The following is a 21,667-nucleotide window of genomic DNA, read 5'->3' as shown; positions in this document are numbered from 1 at the left end:
AAATTCAGTCACCACAACAAAGATGGAGGACTACGCTGTGCTGCAAGTGTTGCTGCTGGCTTCTCAAGCCTTTTTTGAACAGCAAAGGTTTTGTGATCCAGCAAGTTCAGCAACCACTCAACCACCTGACGTTGAAGTTGTCGTGTATTTCCAGTTCTGCTGCTGTTCCTGCAATTCTGATCTTTCCACCTGATTACTGTCACATGATTTTCATGATGCCTCTTTTACCTAATTTTATTTGTTGTTTCCATCTTCAACCACCTGAAAACTCTTTACTAACTCACATCAGTTCACTTGCCCCAGGTTAGGGTTAACCCTTAGAACTTGGCTGCCTTTTAGTGTTGCTTTTCTTTTTAATTCTTTTCATTGAATTTTCCTTGGATGCATTACAACAGTGGATGTCAGGGCACAGGAGATTCACTTCAACACTTAAAATGTAACTAAATAAAATAAATAAATTACACTTAATCTGTTGCTTTCCTTAGCACAACAATAATTATTGCTTTTTTTTATTGGCTTTGTATTAACTGGTCTCATTTCGAATGAGTTGATTTATATTGTTAAATTGACATTTGTCATGTTTTGGTGTTATATAAATAAAGCTGAGTTGAACTAAATATTGTGAATAACTGTGATTTTTATCGCTGGAAGTGTAATATACCTCCAACTCCGAGAACTAATCTACTCACACAGTTATTTATCGTTCAGTAATGTCCTGGAACTCTTTACCTCCTCACATATCTCGCTCACAAAACAAATTCACTTTTAAAAAAACGACTTAAGGCTCACCTAATGCTGCAGACCATGTGACTGGGAATTTATTATTGATATTGAAATTAGTAGAATTATTATAATGATAGCAGTGACTGAAAATTGTATTATTAGTGCTATTATAGTGTATTAGTATAATTATAGTGTTAATATATTATAGTATGCATATATAACTGTGTGTGTGTGTGTGTGTGTGTGTGTGTGTGTACATGTACATGTATTATTGTGTAAGTGTAGTTATGCTAGGAATGTATGACTGTATGTATTTATATCTTACACGTTATCATTTATGTAAGATTTTATGTACTTTATGAACCACAGGAAGATTAGTGGTCGCCAAGGCAGCAGCTAATGGGGATCCATCCAATAAACAATATAAATCAACTTTACTGCATCTGTGTTGAAAACTGCAGTTTTCCTGATTTTAAAAGCAGCAGCATGATGAGAGGCCGGGGGTGAAGAGCACTACCACCGTGTTATTGAATGAGTTCCTGTTGTTATCCGTGTCAGTGTGCCAGTGTGCAAGAATACACCCTTTGCACTTTTGTATTTCAGAAAATAAATTGCAGACCGTTTCCATCTAGTGGCAACAAGACAGAAGACAGATTGTGGTTTAAAGCCACTCCGGTCCTGGAGGGCTGCTGTCCTGCTTTAACCCGCCTGGCTCAAGTTAACGTTCATCACCAACACGTCCTCGAGGTCTGCACCACTCCGTCAACGACACAGACACTTGTATCCGGCTGTGATTAAACAGGAAAACATCAGACATGCAGGACAGTGGCTCATCCCTGCTGGGGACCAAATCAACACCCCGAGTTCAAACCCGTTTTGAATAGGGCTGGGGAAGGATTCAAATGTCAAGAATCGATTCGATTCCAATTCTTAAGATTCAGAATCGATTATCAAGATTCGATTTGATCCGATTCGATTCAGATATTGATTTATGTTAGTGTTATCAAAACTGTTTTTTGAGCTGTTGCATGAATTATATGACTGTAGTTATGCAACATATTACTACTAGTATTATATTGAGATTAAACAGCAAGTATTGGCAGCTAATGATGCTGTAAGGACCAATCAGCTCCCAGAATGCTGATAGAACTGCTTTTAGAAACATCATGTGGGTCAGAATTATCAAACAGATCCAGGGAAGAAACAGAGACGTATGAAATTGGTTTTATTTTTTCCCACATTCCGTTTTTATTTGTTCCATTTTCGGTCTATTTTGGTTTTTAATTTTTGAGAATTTGGTTTTTAGCATTTTTTGCAAATGTAACCCCAAGACAGTATATAAAGTAATGAAATATAGACAATTTATGCAATTATAACCTAACACTTTAATGTTTTCATACCTTTAAACATATTTAAAGGCAAAAACATGGCACCAGTTATTCTCGTCTCCAACAAAACATTCCTATTTTGGGGATAAACAAAAAAATAACCAAAAGTTGTAATATAATGATGAATACATAAATAAATAAAAGAAAATAAACCCCCCCCCCCCCCCAAAAAAAAAAAAATAAAATAAAATAAAATCGATCTTTAGACATATGAATCAATTTTTAGGAATTAATATGAGAATCGATTTAGAATTGGGAAATCGATTTTTTCAACACAGGCCTAGTTTTGAAACATCAGGATTATACAACATAAAAGACGACAAAGCAACAAATACAGATGTTATTTGTAGTAACAAATCGTTTTATTTCTCAAAGCAAGGCTGATTTGCAATTTGAAATGACAAGCTGGAGACATTTGTAAAGCACATTAGAAAAAAAACAAACACAAATGAAACATTTGACTGAAAATAACCTCCAGAGGAAGCACGTGTAGTACATATTTAGATGTTCAAAACAGTAATAAAATGTCACCTACTCTTCTCAATAAACATGTTTAATTATCTTCCTCTTTAAATAAAAATATACCTGGACCACACTACAGGTCGCATACAATGTCAACAGAAAAATATTCTGCACCTATAAAATGCGGCACACATGGAGGCAAAAAATACAAATATAACCTGAGCCAGAAATAAAAGGAGTAAGTAAAAGTGAAGGATGACCCTCATTAATTTAACATTGACACTGAAGTTAATGGCTGATTAAGCACCTTTCAGATCAACTATAACCTCTTATACAAATAAAGATGCTAAATTACTGATAAATAACAGCAGACCATTTCAAATGTTTAGGCTTCATCAAATGAGTAAGGAACAACCAGAAGATTTAAAATGGACTTGAAGGCACTGTTTCACACGTGAAATCTTAGAATTGAGTAATGAAATAAAAATGTTTAACCAGCTGAGAAAGCTTAATAAAAATATAGAAAAAAGAAACTCCATACAAGTATAATTATTATATTAAATAATGACAAAATGACCCACCAATGCGTCAGTTACTTCTGATGTCCAATTAACAGTTACTATTTATTACAGCAGTCTACTAACAGTAAACACATGTATTTAAAATGAAGGTCTTGATGGCATCAACCACATTCTCACATCGTCTGTTATTGACAGTTTTCCCTTTTTATTAGTGGTCTAGGCTGGTCTAAAAACTTGCAAGAGGAATACGGCGTGCAGCAGACATGCTGGCACACGTGTTGAGTACCAGTCACTTTGGTTACGTCATGAACAACCTGAAAATACTTAACTTATTTGTTCACGTGGTGTAATTACATTAAAGTGTGACCTGCTCGTTTTACAGTGATCATCCTCAGTGACTCGCTCTCCTTCTTTAGCTCTGCTGCTGCTGTTTCCAGCGGCGCGTGGGGGGGTGGGGGGGTTGCTCAGACTCGGTCATCTGTGAAACAAACAGCCACACACTAAAGGAACGATCCACATACAATAAAAGGCCGAAACGTGTCAAAGAGAGGATTTTCAGTCCATCAAGAAGAGTAGACGTGGGTCTCACCAGTAGAAGCTGCTGAGTGCTGCCTGGTGGATTTGATTTGTAGGTAGATGGTGTAGGTGTCGTAAGCAAAGAGGAAACCGGCGAGCAAACCAAACACCTGGGAAAAATATCACAGTAGAAACTTAAAAAACATTCACCGGTCCCATAAAACACCCAATAACTACATCAATGCAAAACAGACTTCATGAAAATCTGTGATAAATGCTTTCTTCCTAAACATTTTTGTTGTTACCAATTAAGTGCTATGGTGCAATGACTAAGAGCGGATCTGTTTCCGTTTTCTGGGTGCAGAAGTGACAAGGTTGGTTTCAAAAGTGTTTCAACAGACAGGCAACTCTACTACAACGCAACTAGACCATGGCAGCCACAGGAGAGGACGGGGGGCGGAGGGCAGCCTTTTTTTTATACTTTATTTTTCTATGTGCCACACCATAGTGACGTTAGTATAACAGTAACAAAAAAACAACTAAAATACATATAGACATAAGACAGACACCAACCTCAAAATTTACACGAAAATGAAAAAAATATTAAAAGGACATATCTAAAAACAAAAAGAGGCATAACATGCCTTTAAATACCTTCTAACCCCCTGTTACCTCCCTCCCCTATACAACCCTTAAACTTCACTATCGTTTATGTATTCACTAAAATTCATATTTTCACAAATCCTCATTTCCATTCTTATTTCATAAACACAATACAACTAGAGGGAGAGAGACGCACCATGAGAGCAAGTAAACAAGCAAAAACATGACAATACCTCCAAAGATAATAACTAACTGTTGACTCCTCCATATATCTATCCGTCAAATAATCCATTGACCACCTCAGAATTAAAGGAGCTTAAGGCTCCTTTTAAGAAATGAGACTCTCTAGCGCCACCCTTCACCACGACGGCTGTTGGGGGTACTGCAGCCAACAGTGAAGCCGGCACGGGAGAACGGGGAGATCGTGCATGCAGCGTCATGTGACATCACATCCACAGGACAGCGCGGGAAATTCGGGCCCAGAATTGCAGCAAATTTTGCAGCACACAGCCTGTTCAAGGCAACGGAGAGATACACTAGAGGGCTCATTGTTTTTGGTTTGGAACGCTTCATCTGACATTATTACTAGAAAACTTAACACGTATACAAATTTCTTTTCATAAATCCTGCCTCAATCCTGCCTCATGCTCCTTTAAGACTACTAAGCTTTTAGGTGCAGTTAGATCTCTTCATGTCTTATGCTATCTTAGCATTTCACCCCCATTTTTTATATAGCTCTCCCATTTAGCCCACAGAAAATTTCGAAATACAACAGATTTCTTTACAAATACGTTTTCAAAATAGGAAGGGACCAGAAGAAGTGAGGGCAGTCTTACCTGAGGTAAACAGACATTTCACTGACAGAAGAACTTCTGCAGTCTAGTGACTCAAGTGATTGAGCATATGTTGGGCCTTTTTTTATGCTTTTATTCAGGTTTACAAATACAGCAGTTGTCCTGTGAAGTCTGGATAATGTTCCACATTGGGTGACATGAGCAGACACACAAGAATAGGACGTGAGCTTTGAATTTCAGATGTTTTTTTCCAGCATTTGTTTGCTTTAACAGGCAGTGGCTGATGCAGTGTTATCTTTTTTTTTATACACTTTTAAACTATACTCCTGAAAATTCTAGCTCACTGTGCTGGAAGTCTTAGTTTATTTTTGCTTTGCCTTGTTTTTGTGAACATTTGAAAACTACAGCTCGTCTGGAGTCGGTTATTTAAAGGAAGTGCAAAAACAACCACCTGTCAATTTTGCACCCATCCCTGCTGCCAGGACTGATATACATGTCCCTCTTCAGATTGTACATGCACTGTGCTGCATCTCTCCCTGCTAGAGTAGTTCATTGTTGTCAAAATATGTACAACAAGACTTAAATGAGAAAGCACAGCTTAATAGAGTTGAGACATCAGGTTGAGTCATCGTGTGTTGACTAACCCCTCCTGCGATTCGAGCTCCGTCCCCATATCCTCCGATGACACACACAAGAGAAGTGATAATGTAAATGGCAGCACCAATGACAGCTCGGAGAAAATCCTGTGCAGAGAAAGGGGAAGCAGAAGATGAATTCTGCAACTGGACACATACATCCGGACACGTGTGTGTGTGTGTGTGTGTGTGTGTGTGTGTGTGTGTGTGTGTGTGTGTGTGTGTGTGTGTGTGTGTGTGTGTGTGTGTGTGTGTGACTACGTTTACATGCGGTCAATAACCCTTTTCTAACTGGAATATTAGCAGTAACCCGGTTGCGCACGGCCATGTAAACACTAATAACCCCTTTGAATAACCAGAATTTGCTCATATTCCGGTTTCTAAAAACCCGAATATGGGTATTCCAGGTTCTTCCGTGTCGGCCCCTGGTCTCGCGGGTGGCGGGGTTGCCTCCCCCCCTCCCCCACTATAGATATACTTCAGGTGGAGCTTTGTTTGGTTTATCACACACGCACACACAGGCACGCACGCACACACACACACACACACACACGCATGATCATATACATACACGCATACACACGCATAGACATACACACTGGCTTGTTCACCTGCATGCTTGCTCTGTAGTTTTTTGGGTTAGGTAGCGGTAGCGGTAGCTTAGCTCAGACTGCGATCAGATCTCAAGATTTGGGTCGATTGCTGTTCATGTTTTGGTTGGCTCCGTGCCGGTTTCGTGTTTTGTTTGTGGTTTTTTGTTGCAGATTTCCAGTGCTTGACGTGTGTCTCCGTGTGTTCCTGCTTCCTGGATTGGCAGTGGAGGTCGTTTTTTAAGGGGTTGCCTCAGAAAAAAATGAAGCTAACAGAGATGCTATAATGCTTTGGGGGAAACCCCAATTATGGCACAGAAAAAATATCGATATATATCGAGTATCGCCATTCAGCTAGAAAATATCGAGATATGACTTTTGGTCCATATCGCCCAGCCCTAAAAAGGAACAGGAATTTGTTGTTCTTTTCGCAAGGAATCTTGCTCTTTTGAGTCCAGGAAGTTCTTATAAACATGGCGGTACGAGTGGGCGTGGGTGAACTCCATCACTACGACCCGTTCCCACCAGTCCTGACTGCACCTTCATCCAGAGTGTCCGGGCTGCTCTGGTGGAAACAGGTAGCAGGATATGGAGGCACAGCTCCGGCTCTGTTTACCATTTCTTCACGTTCTCGCCTTCCATTAATGAAGAAGACGACGAGGAACAGTGTTAAGTCCTGGTGGGTCAGTACCAGCACCAAGGCGCAAAAGAAGGCGACTTCTACTGGTCTGTTCATTATCCACCGTGCAGCTGTTATTGTTGTTGTTTTGGATTTGGATACAGGAAGAAGAAGCAGAAATGATGGGAATTGCGTCATGACGTTCTCCATGCGTTGCTGGTTTGATCCAGATATCCCAAATGATTAATCACCATGTATACAGGGATAACCATGTTTGCTCACGCATGGAAACAGATTATTCCCAATGTTTCAGTAACCAGAATATTGACCTTAACCCCAATTTTGACTGCATGGAAACTAGGGATGTAACAATATATCGTGCCGTACCTTATTAAATTAAACCTTTTTGGGGTCATGAGTAGGATAAACACGGGGACAACTTGTGCTGAGTTCCAGTGTACTTTAATGTCCCTCAACAGTGTAGGATTTTAGAACATCAACACAGCACCTAGTGCCGTACTGTGGCATATCACTCCGCCCAATCTAAAACAGACTAATCACTACAGATAAACTGACTAGTGTCATTATAGTCCCTGATTTACATCAGAATATAAAGAATATATTTATAAAATAATCAACCCTGAATTACCAAAATAACCTTAACAAAAATAAACTCCTCTTACACTTATAAGGTGAGCATGAATCAATCTTTTTATGATGTAAAATTGTATGTATTTATTTACTTTTATTTATTTATTTAATTTTAGTTGTTAAATTTCTGGAAAAGAAAAAAGTCAGATCATACATGAGAGAAACTATTCAGTTTGTGGGTAAATATTTGTACTTGTATGAAACTGAAGATCATAATGTAAACCTGACATTTACTTTTAGTTCAGTTTGTGGAAAATGGTTGGCCTGGCTTTCTCTTTAAAACTTAAACAGTTATAAAACATTACAAACTGGAACAATAGGGCAAACGCACAGCATTGTTTTGTATTTTGTGTCTTTCAAATAAAAGACAATTTTTTTCCAGTCATATGTTCCTCATTCAAGGTTGTTAAAAAAATGCTGCTATAATATCGTATCGTTATTGTGACCTCAATATCGTGTATCGTATCGTGAGATTAGTGTATCGTTACACCCCTAACGTGAACGTAGTCTGTGTGTGCATGTGTGTAACTCACAGTCCAGAGCCAGTTGACCAGTTGGATCTGCTTGTCCAGCTCCATCATGAAGATTACAAAGATGACTATGGAAAAGATCATCTCGCAGATGGCAATGGCAGAGTAGCCTCCATACTGAGATGCAGCGTAGCAGATGAGGATGATGAAACTGATGATCTAAACAACGAGGAGAAAAATGTTACGTTTTCTGAAAATCTTCACCGTGCTGTTAACGGTTAACGGTTGTTGCCTCAATTCCTCCCCTGTAAAAATATAATTATTTAAATGGTATGCAGATCAGCGGCAGCTGGCCTACCACAGTACCAGAACAGCATCACATTTAGCAGAAGCAGACAATAATGTGTGTCCATTGAAGTGATGAAGCCGGCCAGACTGCAAATCATCCCAACAAAGCCCTCGTTGTTATGTTTACTCAGTCAACTGATGGCCACACAATCCAAGTTAACATTTTCCCAAAGTAAAGATGTGCTTTGCACAAAAATCCCCTGCAAGTGAGATGATTTACACGCACACTCAGTCAGTCTTTCACATGCTGCTTTCATTGACAGCAAGCACTGGTTCCATCATATGGAAGAGTTAGGGTTATATGGGTTATTGAGCATTCCTCTCATTCCAGTGAAATACTCCCAGTGTTGAGAAATCAGAAACATAGGCAGCCTACGTCTCAATGAGTCTTTTTTTTTATTAAATAACCACTGTTGTTGTTGTCAAACTGTGTGGGCTGGTGGTTTTACACGTGGGCAAACAGCATGACAACTGTGCGTGGGTAGAAACTTCAGATGGTTCCAAGTCCTAATAAAGTGGGGGTTTTTTGCATTGAAAGGAATTTGAGGTCCTAACTAAAGATAACCTTTTAATTTACACAGAAATTTCATATGATATTCTTAAACTATGCTGCATTCTACAGTTTGCTGTAACAACTGAAAACAACATACAACCCACACATAAAACAACATAGAGAGAAGCAATTCACTTTTATACCAAATGGTAAAACCACATTTAATAATTTCTCACAATTGAGAAGCTCTAACTGTTAAATGTGCCACATTGGGTTGAGATTTTATTAATAGCACATTTCATAATTGTCTTAGTTTTATAAAAAAATGTTGTCAAATCAAATCATTTTAAATACTAGAAAAAAAAATCTGATATATATATAAAATATTTATACTCGGGTATACATCACCTATTTATTTAACTGCTGGAGGAACAGTGAGTAGGATTAGAAATGAAATCTAAAAATATAATAATTTCCTTAGGTTTTATGGAACGAAATGCAGAGGTGGTAGTAACGAGTTACATTTACTCCGTTACATTTACCTGAGTAAGTTTTTGGAAATATTGTACTTTTAGGAGTAGTTTTGAATCTCTATACTTTTTACTTTTACTTGAGTAGATTTGTGAAGAAGAAACTGTTCCTCTTACTCCGCTACATTAGGCTACGTTGAGCTGTTACTTTTCTTTTATCCCTTTTATTCACGTACGCGTCAATCTCATGACATCACTGAGTGATTCTTTGGGAAAAATGTTTGTTTTTGCATGTTTTGTCACATTTACACAGACTCAAACACACACAGAGTTTCTATGAGTTCATGTTTGTTCTAGTTCTGCCTGGTTAAAAAAGAAAAGTACAAAGGCTGGAAATTTTGTGCTACTTGTGCTTAATTTATTTTTTATTCTGTTATTATTTTATTATTTATTTAAGTTCTTGAATTTACTTTAAGATTATTTTAATTTAAGCTATTTTTTATTTTTTATTAATTTTAATTAATTTTATTATTTTATTGATTTAATTTGCCTGAAGATGATCATTTTGTACTTTTGTCTGTTTGAATGGTTGTGTTAAAAAAATAAATCTGACGTTACTCAACAGTTACTCAGTACTTGAGTAGTTTTTTCACTTTTACTCAAGTAATTATTTGGATGAATACTTTTTAGTTCTACTTGAGTCATATTATTCTGAAGTAACAGTACTTTTACTTGAGTACAATTTTTGGCTACTCTACCCACCTCTGATGAAATGTTTTAATAAATACGACAGAGCTACAGTACAACAATTTAATGACGCCCATCGACCCCATCTCGCCTTCCCTCTCTTCTGCAGGGAGTGCAGCCTGGAAATCTAGATGTACCACAAGCACATTTAAATTTGTTTTGCAGGTACGTCTAGGTGCCGTCCGTTGGAGCTCCGTCAGAAGTCCTGGGGAGCCGTTCAAACCAGCCTGTCCCTGTAGGGAGTCTCTTGGTGGGCTTAACACTGTGATGACAGGGGGGTTACGTTGTAATCTGGATGTAAACACTGTAGCAGCTCAGGATTAACGGTTGCCTGAATCGGCTTTGGCACGGACAGTTAAAGACGTGGACCTTTTCTTTAGAAATTGAACAAAAGACAGCATTTAAATCATTCCTCTGAAAAGTAGATGCATTTGCCGTTTTGCTGACAGGCTGTGACAAAAATGTAATTTAGTCTTCTACACAACAAACTCCCGCTGACTCTTCCCTGGCTTTGCATACCGCTAACCGCAGGTTCAGCATGATGTGAAACTGGGTGGAACTGAACAGGAGGAGGCAGGAAAATACTGCGATGGTCTACTCTGATCTGGGTCTGCTACAGTCTCGTACAGACCTCTACGGTCCCCTACAGTCCCCTACACTCCCATACGGTCCCATACAGACCTCTACGGTCTCCTACTGTCCCATATAGTCCCCTACAGTCCTCTACAGTCCCATATAGGGTTGGGGCGGCAGTAGCTCAGGTGGTAGAGCGGGTCGTCCAATGATCGGAAGGTTGGCGTGTGTATTGGCGCGATATGGCAGCCATGCTTCCGTCAGTCTGCCCCAGGGCAGCTGTGGCAACAAAAACATAGCTACCACCACCAGTGAGGATGTGTATGAATGAATAATGGTCTCTGTAAAGCGGGTGCCTTGAAGGGCGCTATATAAAACCAAGCCATTAATATTATATATTATTTTTATTATTATTATTATTATACAGTCCTCTATAGTCCTCTACAGTGCCCTACAACGCCCTACAGACCTCTACGGTCTTCTACAGTCCTATATAAATGGCGTCCGTATTAATGGTGCCATTGGTGTAAACCGGAGTCAAGTTCTCTCGTCTGATTTATGTCTGACCTGGCAATAAAGCTTTTTCTGATTCTGATTCTGATATGGTCCCCTACAGTCCCCTACAGTCTCCTACAGTCTCCTACAGTCTCCTACAGTCTCCTACAGTCTCCTACAGTCTCCTACAGTCCCCTACAGTCTCCTACAGTCCCCTACAGTCCCCTACAGTCTCATACAGTCCCATACAGTCCCTACAGTCTCCTACAGTCTCCTACAGTCTCCTACAGTCTCCTACAGTCTCCTACAGTCCCCCACAGCCCCCTACAGTCCCCTATTCATCTGAACAACTCATGTGAATGACAGATGTAGCAAGCTCGTTGCCACTGGGGCCGACCGACAGGACAGAGGACACAGGGTTTAGTGCAGGAACTCTTTATTTCCCCAGACACACGTGCAGTCACCCTCAGCCGAGACCCCTGGCTGGTGTGCAGCCATTTCTTATGAAGGCAGGCAGGGTGGAGAGGTTGATTGGGCACACCTGTGCCCAATCAACTGAGTGGCTGCTCCTCCACCCTGCCACAACAGACTTTCAGTCCCCTACAGATCTCTATGGTCTTCTACGGTCCTTTACGGTCTCCTACAGTCCTCTATAGTCCTCTACAGCTCCTACAGTCTCCTACAGTCCCCTACGGACCTCTACGGTCCCAAACAGTCCCATACAGTCCCCTACTCATGTGAACAACTCACCTGAATGACAGACTTTCAAAATTTGGCGGCCTCAAAGAAAGTGGCAAAGCTTTATCTTAAATATTTTGAGGTAGTTGTGCTTCGCCCACACAAAAACATTTTTTCCAGTCCTGTCTCCTGAAGAGAAGAATACTTTCACTCACTCTGCATCCTCCATACAGCATTGACTAAGATAATAAGATAATAAGAGAAGTTTTCAGATTCACCGAAATCCATAACCTTCAATCATGACTTTTTAAATAGCCTTTATAATACAACTAACTGTTTACTGCAACAATATAATTTCCGTTGAGATTATTAATAAAGCATTATTGAATTACATTTCACCAGACTGAATTAAGAGCTTACTCGTGACATGTCAAATGACTTATTCTTGTGACAGTAAATAATCAATCTCTAATACGGACTTGTGCCTAAGCATCTTGTACATAGCAATGTTTTATTCTCAGACACAGACAACTCAGGAGACAGTGTCAGATCACAGCAGTCTACATGATACACACAAGGCTTGACGGATTTGACAGCAGCCCTGCATCTGTCACTACAGCCTCTCCTGCCCTCACATGCAACCCACGGCCCGCCAGCCAGCAGGTCAGAGGCATCAGTAGTTTGTGTGTTCTGGAGACTGGCACAGACTGCCTCTGTGGAGCAGTGAAGAGGCCTCGGCCAAGGTCCGGCACAAAAGAAGCTCTATTCAGAGCGGAGCCGGCTGCTCTGAGACCAGTGGCTTCTGAAGAGGCCGTCACACAGAGAAACACCCACTGCACAAGAGACCCTCACAACGCCACAAGCTCAGAGATGTTGACACCTTTATGTTTCAACACACAAAGTGATCCATTTGCGCGGCAGGGAGCTTCACAAGATCCCAGCCAGGATCTATTCACATCAGTGTAATGAGCCGCTGCTCTTTTTTAAATTGACTGGAGGGAAATTGTTGCTAACGGCCGACTAATTATAGTCAGCAGCAACATGAGAGCCAAGAGCTTGGCCGTGGTTCAGAGGCACACCAAATAGCAACGGTTGCTAGGGAAATCCATTACTTTTTTTTAGGCTTTTTTTTTCTCCACTCACTAACGTGAAAATCGTATGCGTTGAGTGACGAGGAAACTTATCATTAGGTAAAAAACAGCCCGGTGCATGACTCACCGCTCCAACTTATCTCTACTGGCTCAACCCCGTCACATGTCTGACAGGCACAACACGAGTGAGTAGTTGTACATCGTTCTGCAATTTTAGTATGCTACAAAAGATCATAGATGGCAGGAAGGAGCCAAAAGAGCTCAGCAGTTTGGGCTGCTGGGGTGAAATGCCCCATTTCTGCAAACTGCAAATCATGTCACTAAGCAGAAGCTACATTTGTTTTTTCTTTTTGTATCAAGTATAAGACGGAGGTATCTGGGAGTGGCAACCCAGGTATGTGTGTTAGGCGGATCATGCATACTCCGTTCCCAGGACTACACTTCTCAGCGGTCTGGAATCTCTATTTCCTTGGAAAAAAGGGGGGGGGGTGGCAACTTTACAGTGGGTGGATAACTGACCACTAGCATCTGAGAGCTGGCAGAGAAGGTGAAGGGTGTTTTCCCCACTTTAACAGACTGGGACATGAAACTAACAACATACTTTGACATGTATTGTTATGGATACATAAACGTGTGTGTATACGGGATGAAGGGATTTTAATAGTAGCAGTCAAAACTCACTTATGACACTTTAAAAGTGTTATTGGCCGAGGCCACGTTAATGTGGCATGTTCATAGATTTAATATGCTGTTAGATGGTTCACTTTATAACAAAACTGTATATTTTAAAACATAATGGTATGTTATGTTTACTGAACTATGAAAAGCCCCTGGAGTCATTCTCAACTACAGCAGGAAGTGGCACAGTCATGCAAAGTACGGAAAGACCTAAGTCAGCGTAATCTGCACACGAGTCCAATACCCAAGTAACTGTAGTGAGTTACAGAAAATGGACAACTTATGCAAAACCTGCAAAAAAGGGAGTCATGTGGAAAGAAAACACACTGCTGGGAAATTCAAACAAAAACATTCAAAGAAAATCTGGCGGTCAAGTCTATATCTAGTACAATCGCGTCCTGTCTTCCCAGACAGGAAGCGATTGTACTTTGTCCAGAGGACACTACTTATTAAGGCGTGCTGGTGTAACGTCTGAACTTCCACCTGCATGGGTGCACACCTTTATACCACCTGTAAATAACCTCCAGGCCATTTTTATTTTATTTTTTTTTACTTTAATGTGAGATATGCAAACACACGACATGCAGGGAAATCCCCTTTATGGGTCTTGATATAGAGAGGAATGTGATATTCATTGGATTATCTCTTCACCATATTTAGACAAGTGCGTCTCCGCACACACAGAGTGTGTCAAGTACAAATAAAGAAGCCTGACCAGAAACACCGGGCCCAGTTCACTCACTAGCATTTGTCGTGAACCATCAACTTTTGGCACTTTGGTGTCAAATGCGAAAACAGTGAAGCACAAGTGACAGGTGGGACCCCCTGACCCCTGACCCCTGGCCCCTGACCCTGGTCCCCAAACCTCACATATCTGTCATTCCGGGGCCAGAAAGTGAAAGTGAGCACATGTACACCAGAAATAAAAGTTACCTGTCCCGTGACTTGAAAATCCGTAGAAACATTAACTCACCTAAGAGTGAGTGAAATATTGCTGATCTGAGAGCGCAGGTCGCTCCACATGTGGGAGCTTTAACCTCCTAAGCTGCTTATTTTACAGCAGAGTTTAAAGTTGAGGGAGTAAACTTACTATTTCCGCTGAAAGGATCAGACCTTTCTGGGTCTTCGCGTAACTTTTGGTCTTCTCCAGGCAGCTGGCTGCAGGGTTGGACCCGGAGTCTGCCATGCTGATCTCGGGGAGGGAAACGAACTGCAGCTGGTTCTGGAGGGTTTTAGTCACACAGTCGACGGAGCGAGTTTCCGCAGAGAAACTGGAGCTGTGGAGCTTCCAAAGTCCAGCGGGTAGTGGAGAAGGAAAAGTCCTCTCGTGGTGATCGGCCGCTGCTGCTCAGGCTGCAGAAATGAATCAACTTCTCCGTAACATCTGGGGGGGGAATGGGCAGAGTTTCTGCGAGGACTGGTGAGGGCGGAGCCGCCGTCACCAGAGCACCGCCGCCCCGGGGCTGCTGGGGCGGAGCCGCCGGCAGCGGGCGGTGGCTTCACCCGGAGCAGCGCGGGGGCCGCTGGGGCGGAGTCGCCGTCGGCAGGCGGTGGCTTCACCCGGGGCACTACCATGGATATATTATATTAACACTACTGACTCACCGGGAAGTCCTGTATTAACCATCTGAAGTTGTTAACAGGGGCGCCTCCAAAACTGTTTCCTAGGGGGGGGCAGATGGGGCCACTTCAATTCTTGGGGTGGAACCAAAACTAAAAGGCATCATTACAGGATTTTATTATAGCCTACTGTTGTAGTATACAGGCTCAGAAATACTTTTTTTTGTAACTTTCTAACTTGTCTGCATATATATTAATGGTTAATACCATGTTGGTAAAAACCTAAGGCATATATATATATATATATATATATATATATATATATATATATATATATATATATATATATATATATATATATATATATATATATATATATATATATATATATATATATATATATATATTGGGATGAAACGCATAACTGACAATAGAATCTATGTGACCGGCAAGTGTTTTTTTGTGGGGTGGCCAACAAATTTGTATGGGGTGTCGTGGGCACCCCTGCCCCCCCTGCTGGCGCCACTGATTGTTAACCCCCGTTTCACTCCCATAGCAGACCTATAAGACATACGATAACTTAGAAACTTACAAGACAAATGTTTGTTTTGTTTGTTGTTTAGTTTTTTTCTTCTTCATAAACTCAGATGTGCGGCAACAACAGGCAAGAAGCCTATAGAGCCAGCTTTCTCTTCATTGTATGAAGCTCTTTTCATTCATTTATTAATTTTATTTATTTATGTATTTATTTTTGTGAATAAAGCAAGTGAGGGGATATGAAAGGGTGGGGGGGAGGAGCATCTGCTGCAACTCTATTAGACAAGAAAACACATAACGGGCACAAAAACATTGGAATCAGAAAAAGAGAGAAAAATACGTATAAAGATTAATAAAAAAGACGAATTTGACATTTTATTTTCAAAAGGGCTACTATATATGAGGAGAAAGTTGTGTTTGTTTTGTGTGTGTGCACCATGACTACAAAATGAGTCAGTCAGTGTGGGTTTTTTCAACTGCACTTCATACATGTACAAGCAAGCACCAGCAACACTTAGGAGGACATGAAAAAAGTTACAGTTCCTAACCTTTGTAACCTCTGCATTTTTGTAATGATACGCGTAGCCGGCAGCTTGTCCTAACCCAGTGCAGGCTAAACTCTGTGGTTAACTAAGATTTTTGCCACTGAAATGAGATTTAAAATCTGGGATATCATGCACAACTTCCAGAGTACTAGTATTTTTCAGTTTTTTGCAAACTTACAAACTTTACCAACCCCTGCTTCTGTGGTGCCTACTGAGGAGACTCTGTGCATAGATACTCGTACATCTGTGCAAAATAACCTTCTCCTTGTTGCAACCGTTAGTGACTGTGAGTTAATCAACGCCAGCAGGATGCAATATATTTGAGTATCTGAAGTGACTACCAGCTCAAAACCTTTGAGATAACACAATATTATCTTAAATCTTTGTTTAAATCAAACTGAAAAAAACATGAGGCCAGAAACTGCTGGATAGTAGACGGGGTTGAAATATTCAAAGATCATTAGAATAGATCATTAGAATATAATAGAATATAATAGAATATAATAGAATAGAATAGAATAGAATAGAATAGAATACTTTATTGTCAATGTACCTGGGTACAGTGAGATTGAAAACAGCATCACCTCTCTAGTGCATTGGAGTGTTGTGCTTGTTCCCTGGCAACGTCTCTGCTGACAACATCATGTGCAGCACGCTTTGGCAGGTACTGCAAATGAACTTTCCCAGTAGACAGCACAGATAGAAACTCAGCCAACGGTTCAACACCAGCAACACCTCTTCTGGTATGACTGAAGTCTTTTGTCCACATTTATCATCCAGCATTCACACAGAGAGATGATGGAGTTGAGAACACTTTCCTGCAGCTATGTCTCTAAAAATACTCCCACCGTGTCCTATCAGCATTTTAAAGGAGCATGAGGCAAGAATAAGAAATGAGACTCGTTATCGCCACGACGACCGTCGGGGTTCCTGCAGCCAACAGCGAAGCCAGCACGGGAGAACGCGCATGCAGTGTCATTTGACGTCACATCCGCAGGACAGCGCGGGAAATTCGGGCCCGGAATTGCAGCGCATTTTGCAGCACACAGCCTGTTCAAGGCAACGGAGAGATACACTAGAGCAGGGGTCGGCAACCCGCGGCTCCAGGGCCGCATGCGGCTCTTTAGCGCCGCCCTAGTGGCTCCTGGAGCAAAAATGTTTGACCTTTTCTCAACATTTCAACTTTTTTTTCAACATTTTGACTTTTTTTTCAACATTTTGACTTTTATTCTCAAGATTGTACTTCAACATTAATCTTGACATTTTGACTTTTTTCTCGACATTTCGACTTTTTTCTCGAAGTGCATAATGAAAAATAAAATCTCCCCCCAGTTCTAACTAATATAGAAACATGCAGCATGTGTTGTCTTCATTCTAAGGCTGATACAAGACCTTTCATTTTTTGCGGCTCCAGACATATTTTTTTTTTGTGTTTTTGGTCCAATATGGCTCTAAAACATTTTGGGTTGCCGACCCCTGCGCTAGAGGGCTCATTCTTTTTGGTTTGAAACGCTTCATCTGACATTATTACTAGAAAACTTAAAACGTATATGCATTTTTTTCATAAATCCTGCCTCATGCTCCTTTTAAGCTCATCCATCAAACTTCCTCGTGATCTCCTACTCCTCATGTTGATTGAGGGAAAACTATGGTCAAAACTCTTCCTTTTTCTGTCTTGGTTGTTTTGAATAGTTACTCTTGGACACTACTGTATAAATTATCTCGTATAACCCGCCCAGGACCCATTGCAATTGGCTTGGTACATTTCATACCAGTGGAAATAGCTATGGATGGGAGGGGGCACCTTACCGATTTCATGAGATTTTTGTGAAGAGCTGGCCAAACTACACTGATATGTCCTGCACAAGAAAATCTAAAGCTTCTTTTAGTATGTGGTCAGGTTAAAACCCAGTAGTACTGCATTCAGTTCTGTAATACAGTATTCACATGAGAAATGTTTGTTTTGTTTTGGTGAAGGATCACTATGTTTTAACCTTCAGTTTGCAGGGTCTTTGCATGCTTTAAAAAACTCTAAATTCTGTTCACATTTTTGAGCGTCTGTTGTCAGTTTTTTGTGTCCGGCGGTTTTCCCAGCTGCTGTGTCCACAGTGCATTTTTGCAATGACAAAGTTCTCTGATGATTCCAATCATGAATGGATCACATGCACAGACGATACAAATAATGAAGGAATTTTTTCGATTCAACAAAAAGAGGTATTGATGAAGAAAGCCGATGCCCTGCTCCAACACTATGCGTCCCTGTTCACATGAGACTGATATAAGATGAGCCACAATCGGGCCACATGTGGCATACCATCAAATATCAGAGCTGGCCCACACTCGGTTGACACAACACTTGCTACACTAACAGTCGTACAGTGGTGCCCGCCTGATGCTTGATGATCTGACCCAGGCCCGTCGGCCATGTGGGTTAGGGCAGTGGCGTCAATTCAGTGGAAGCTAAGGTATGGCAAGGTTACGAGTCACAGAACTTAACTAGAGTATCAATCAACACGTCCAGAAAATACTCATCACAAAATCTGCTATGGAGCTTATCTGTGTGGTCAAGAACATTGGAACTTTTTCAAATGCAGTCTCGCTCACTGCAAAAACTCTAAATCTTACCAGGAATATTTGTCTTATTTCTAGTTAAAATGTCTCATTTTTAGTCAAAAAATCTCATTACACTTAAAACAAGAGTCATTACCAGAAAAATAACTTGTTATTTGACCATTTCAACCTGTTTCAAGTAAATTTTCACTTGAAATAAGTAGAAAAATCTGCCAGTGGGACAAGATTTATCTTCTTATTACAAGCAAAAAAAACTTGTTCCACTGGCAGATTTTTCTACTTATTTTAAGTGAAAATCTACTTGAAACACGTGAAAATGGTTGTTTTTGAGTCTTGTCTTAAATGTAATGAGATTTAAAAAAAAAAATGAGACTAAAAATTAGACATTTTAACTAGAAATAAGACAAATATTCTTGTTAAGATTTTGAGTTTTTGCAGTGTATAATAACTAGTGAAATCGATCATGTTGTTCTTATTTGCATTTGTAGTTATTCTATAAATGTATTTAAAAAAACAAACATTTACATTTAACCCTTGAAGCAAAGGTGTGGCGGCTGCCGTACCTTGCCATACCCCTGGGTTAGGGTCATTATGCCCCAGTAAAACCACAGACTAGTAAAACCCACAATCTGTACTAGAAATCTTCTTCGGGAGTGTAAATCTGCAGCATGCTGTGTAAAACGAATAACTGCTGTAGAGATAAATATCGGCCAGCTACAGAAATACCTCCAAATGACTGGCACTTTACGAGTCCCGCTGAACGTGAAAATGTCAGCACATCTCACCGTGTACAAGGTGCTTTCATTTCCTGTTTTAATGAAACTGTCAGTGCCTTCTGTGCTGAAATAAACCAAATAAAACCAGATGAATAAATGGTGAACAACTCTTATGCAGAGAAAACACACATTTTAACCTTCAACAGAATAATTTTTAGTTTATTTCATTTTGTTTCACAAGGATTTCCATCTAATAGGAATACAGAAGAATTCTGGAGAGTCTTGGATACGTTTTTTTTCTTTTACTCAGACTTATCATTATCATAAATACTATTATGAATACATCATACACAATAAACACAACACTATCCAAAGGCTTAGAGAATATCACAAGACATCATTCACCACTAACAACAGAGTATATTTGATCTCAGCATATTTATAAGAGCTACAGTGAAAGAGAAAGAAAGATAGAGAGATGGCAGAGGTGAGGGAACGAGAGGAAGAGAGAAAACCAGTAGCTTCTACGATGCCTGAATCAAAGAAGCTTGCGTTTAAAAAAATATATGTAAAATGGAGAATGATGTATTTGTGAGTAACAACTCATTCTGATGAAAACCGTTGAGGCAAACTACCAATTGATACACGTCTCTTATCATTTGGCAAACATGCTCTTGAGCATCCAGAGGACTGGCAGCCGTACGGGTGTGTTTAAACCTGGGGAGAAGTAGCTGTTGCAGCACTTTCCTTCAGCTTGGAGTAGCACATCGCAGAGCTGCTGTTCAGTTTGTGCCCAACACAAACCAATCTGCCTGCTATGAAGTACACTTGCTGTATAGTCCAGCACGTCCCTGCATGTGAGCCTCAGCTGCTCACGTACGGTTATGAGTGTATAAGTAGTAGGATGCATGCAGGAAACTGGCTCGTCATCAGATCGAGGAGAGATAAATAAGGACTGAAGATGCAGGAGGATTATATACTGAGACATGTTCAAAAACTGCCTCTTTATAAAATGTTGCATGCCACTTATTCACCTCAACTTCATGTTAATGATGTTACATATGCCACTGATTACGTTGTGACTATTACACCAGTTAAAAAAAACAATATAACTCTGTTGTACAACTCTCTGGACCACATAAAAGGTGATCAAAAAACAGGATAAGGTTCTTTGACAAAAACGTTTGATGCCATTACACAAAACCAAATAAACCAACAAACCCAAATATACACCCACACACATAGAAACGGTTGCAAAAACTTTAGTTCACTGACTGAGTCACTATTTCCCGACTGCCAGCAATAAAGCAGTTTCTGAACTGCTTGCAAATATGAGATGCTACGATGCTTAATTATTTCCTTGTTGAGTTGAGATGCCAGGACTTCTGTGTTACACAGATGCACCTGCTCTTGAAAGGGATATTTGATGTAAAATATATTTATATATATATATATATATATAGAAACATAAAGATGAAACACGCTACTTACAACTCACTGTCACCACTACTATTACTATACAGTATATTACTCTGTCTGTACTCACTTTTTTACACAGATATATATCCTCTCTTTTTTCATTTGCATTTTCAGGAGCTTTCACCCTGATTATTAAATCTTGTCAGTAATGCTGATCAGATAAAAAAAAAGAAAGAAAAAGGAAATTTAACATAAAACAGGTTTAGATTCTGACATGAAAAAATGAAGACGAGATTTTAGTGTGAATTAAAGGAACCGAGGGGTAAATATTCAAGTGAGCTCCTAAACAGAACCAAAGTAAATGCAATTGAATAACTCTGTGCTCAACATTTGTTGTATAACAACTAATAATGAGTGCACAATTATTCAAGTGTACATATAATCATATATATATATTTATATATATATCAGCATGTTGATATTTACACAGCACAGACAAATACATTCTCCCGAGTTAAATATTACTACAATTTTTTTTTTCTCTGCCATCAATGCAAGTCTTTTCCATAACAAGATTTCTCTTAAATGTTCATCAACAAATGTTTTGGTATTTGTATTCAAGTTTTTCTTGTATTACCAAACAGAGAGTCCTCTCTTGTCTTCTACAGTTAAATACATCACGAGAATAAACATCATGTTACAGCAAAGACCCCCGGCCCGCCCCCCCCACGCCACCCCGCCCCCCCGCCCCCCCACCCCACCCCGACATCCTGC

The 21,667-nt window shown here is 40.1% G+C and overlaps 1 protein-coding gene across 1 annotated transcript; it reads right to left on the bottom strand.

Annotated features, from left to right (window-relative positions):
- Window positions 1-2,451: 2,451 nt before the first annotated feature.
- On the bottom strand, window positions 2,452-14,987 carry LOC133456706 (proteolipid protein 2-like). The gene is made up of 5 exons (XM_061735249.1): window positions 14,636-14,987; window positions 8,036-8,191; window positions 5,652-5,750; window positions 3,684-3,780; window positions 2,452-3,572 (listed from the first exon to the last, which is right to left on the bottom strand). Exons 1-5 carry the CDS (start codon window positions 14,729-14,731, stop codon window positions 3,559-3,561), a joined length of 462 nt encoding a protein of 153 aa, XP_061591233.1. The 5' UTR covers window positions 14,732-14,987; the 3' UTR covers window positions 2,452-3,558.
- Window positions 14,988-21,667: the final 6,680 nt, after the last annotated feature.

The sequence above is a fragment of the Cololabis saira genome, chromosome 12 (assembly GCF_033807715.1).
Source record: "Cololabis saira isolate AMF1-May2022 chromosome 12, fColSai1.1, whole genome shotgun sequence".
NCBI classification, from domain to species: Eukaryota; Metazoa; Chordata; class Actinopteri; order Beloniformes; family Belonidae; genus Cololabis; species Cololabis saira.
Note: the sequence above shows the minus strand (reverse complement) of the source record. Positions and strands in the feature narration are given on the sequence as shown.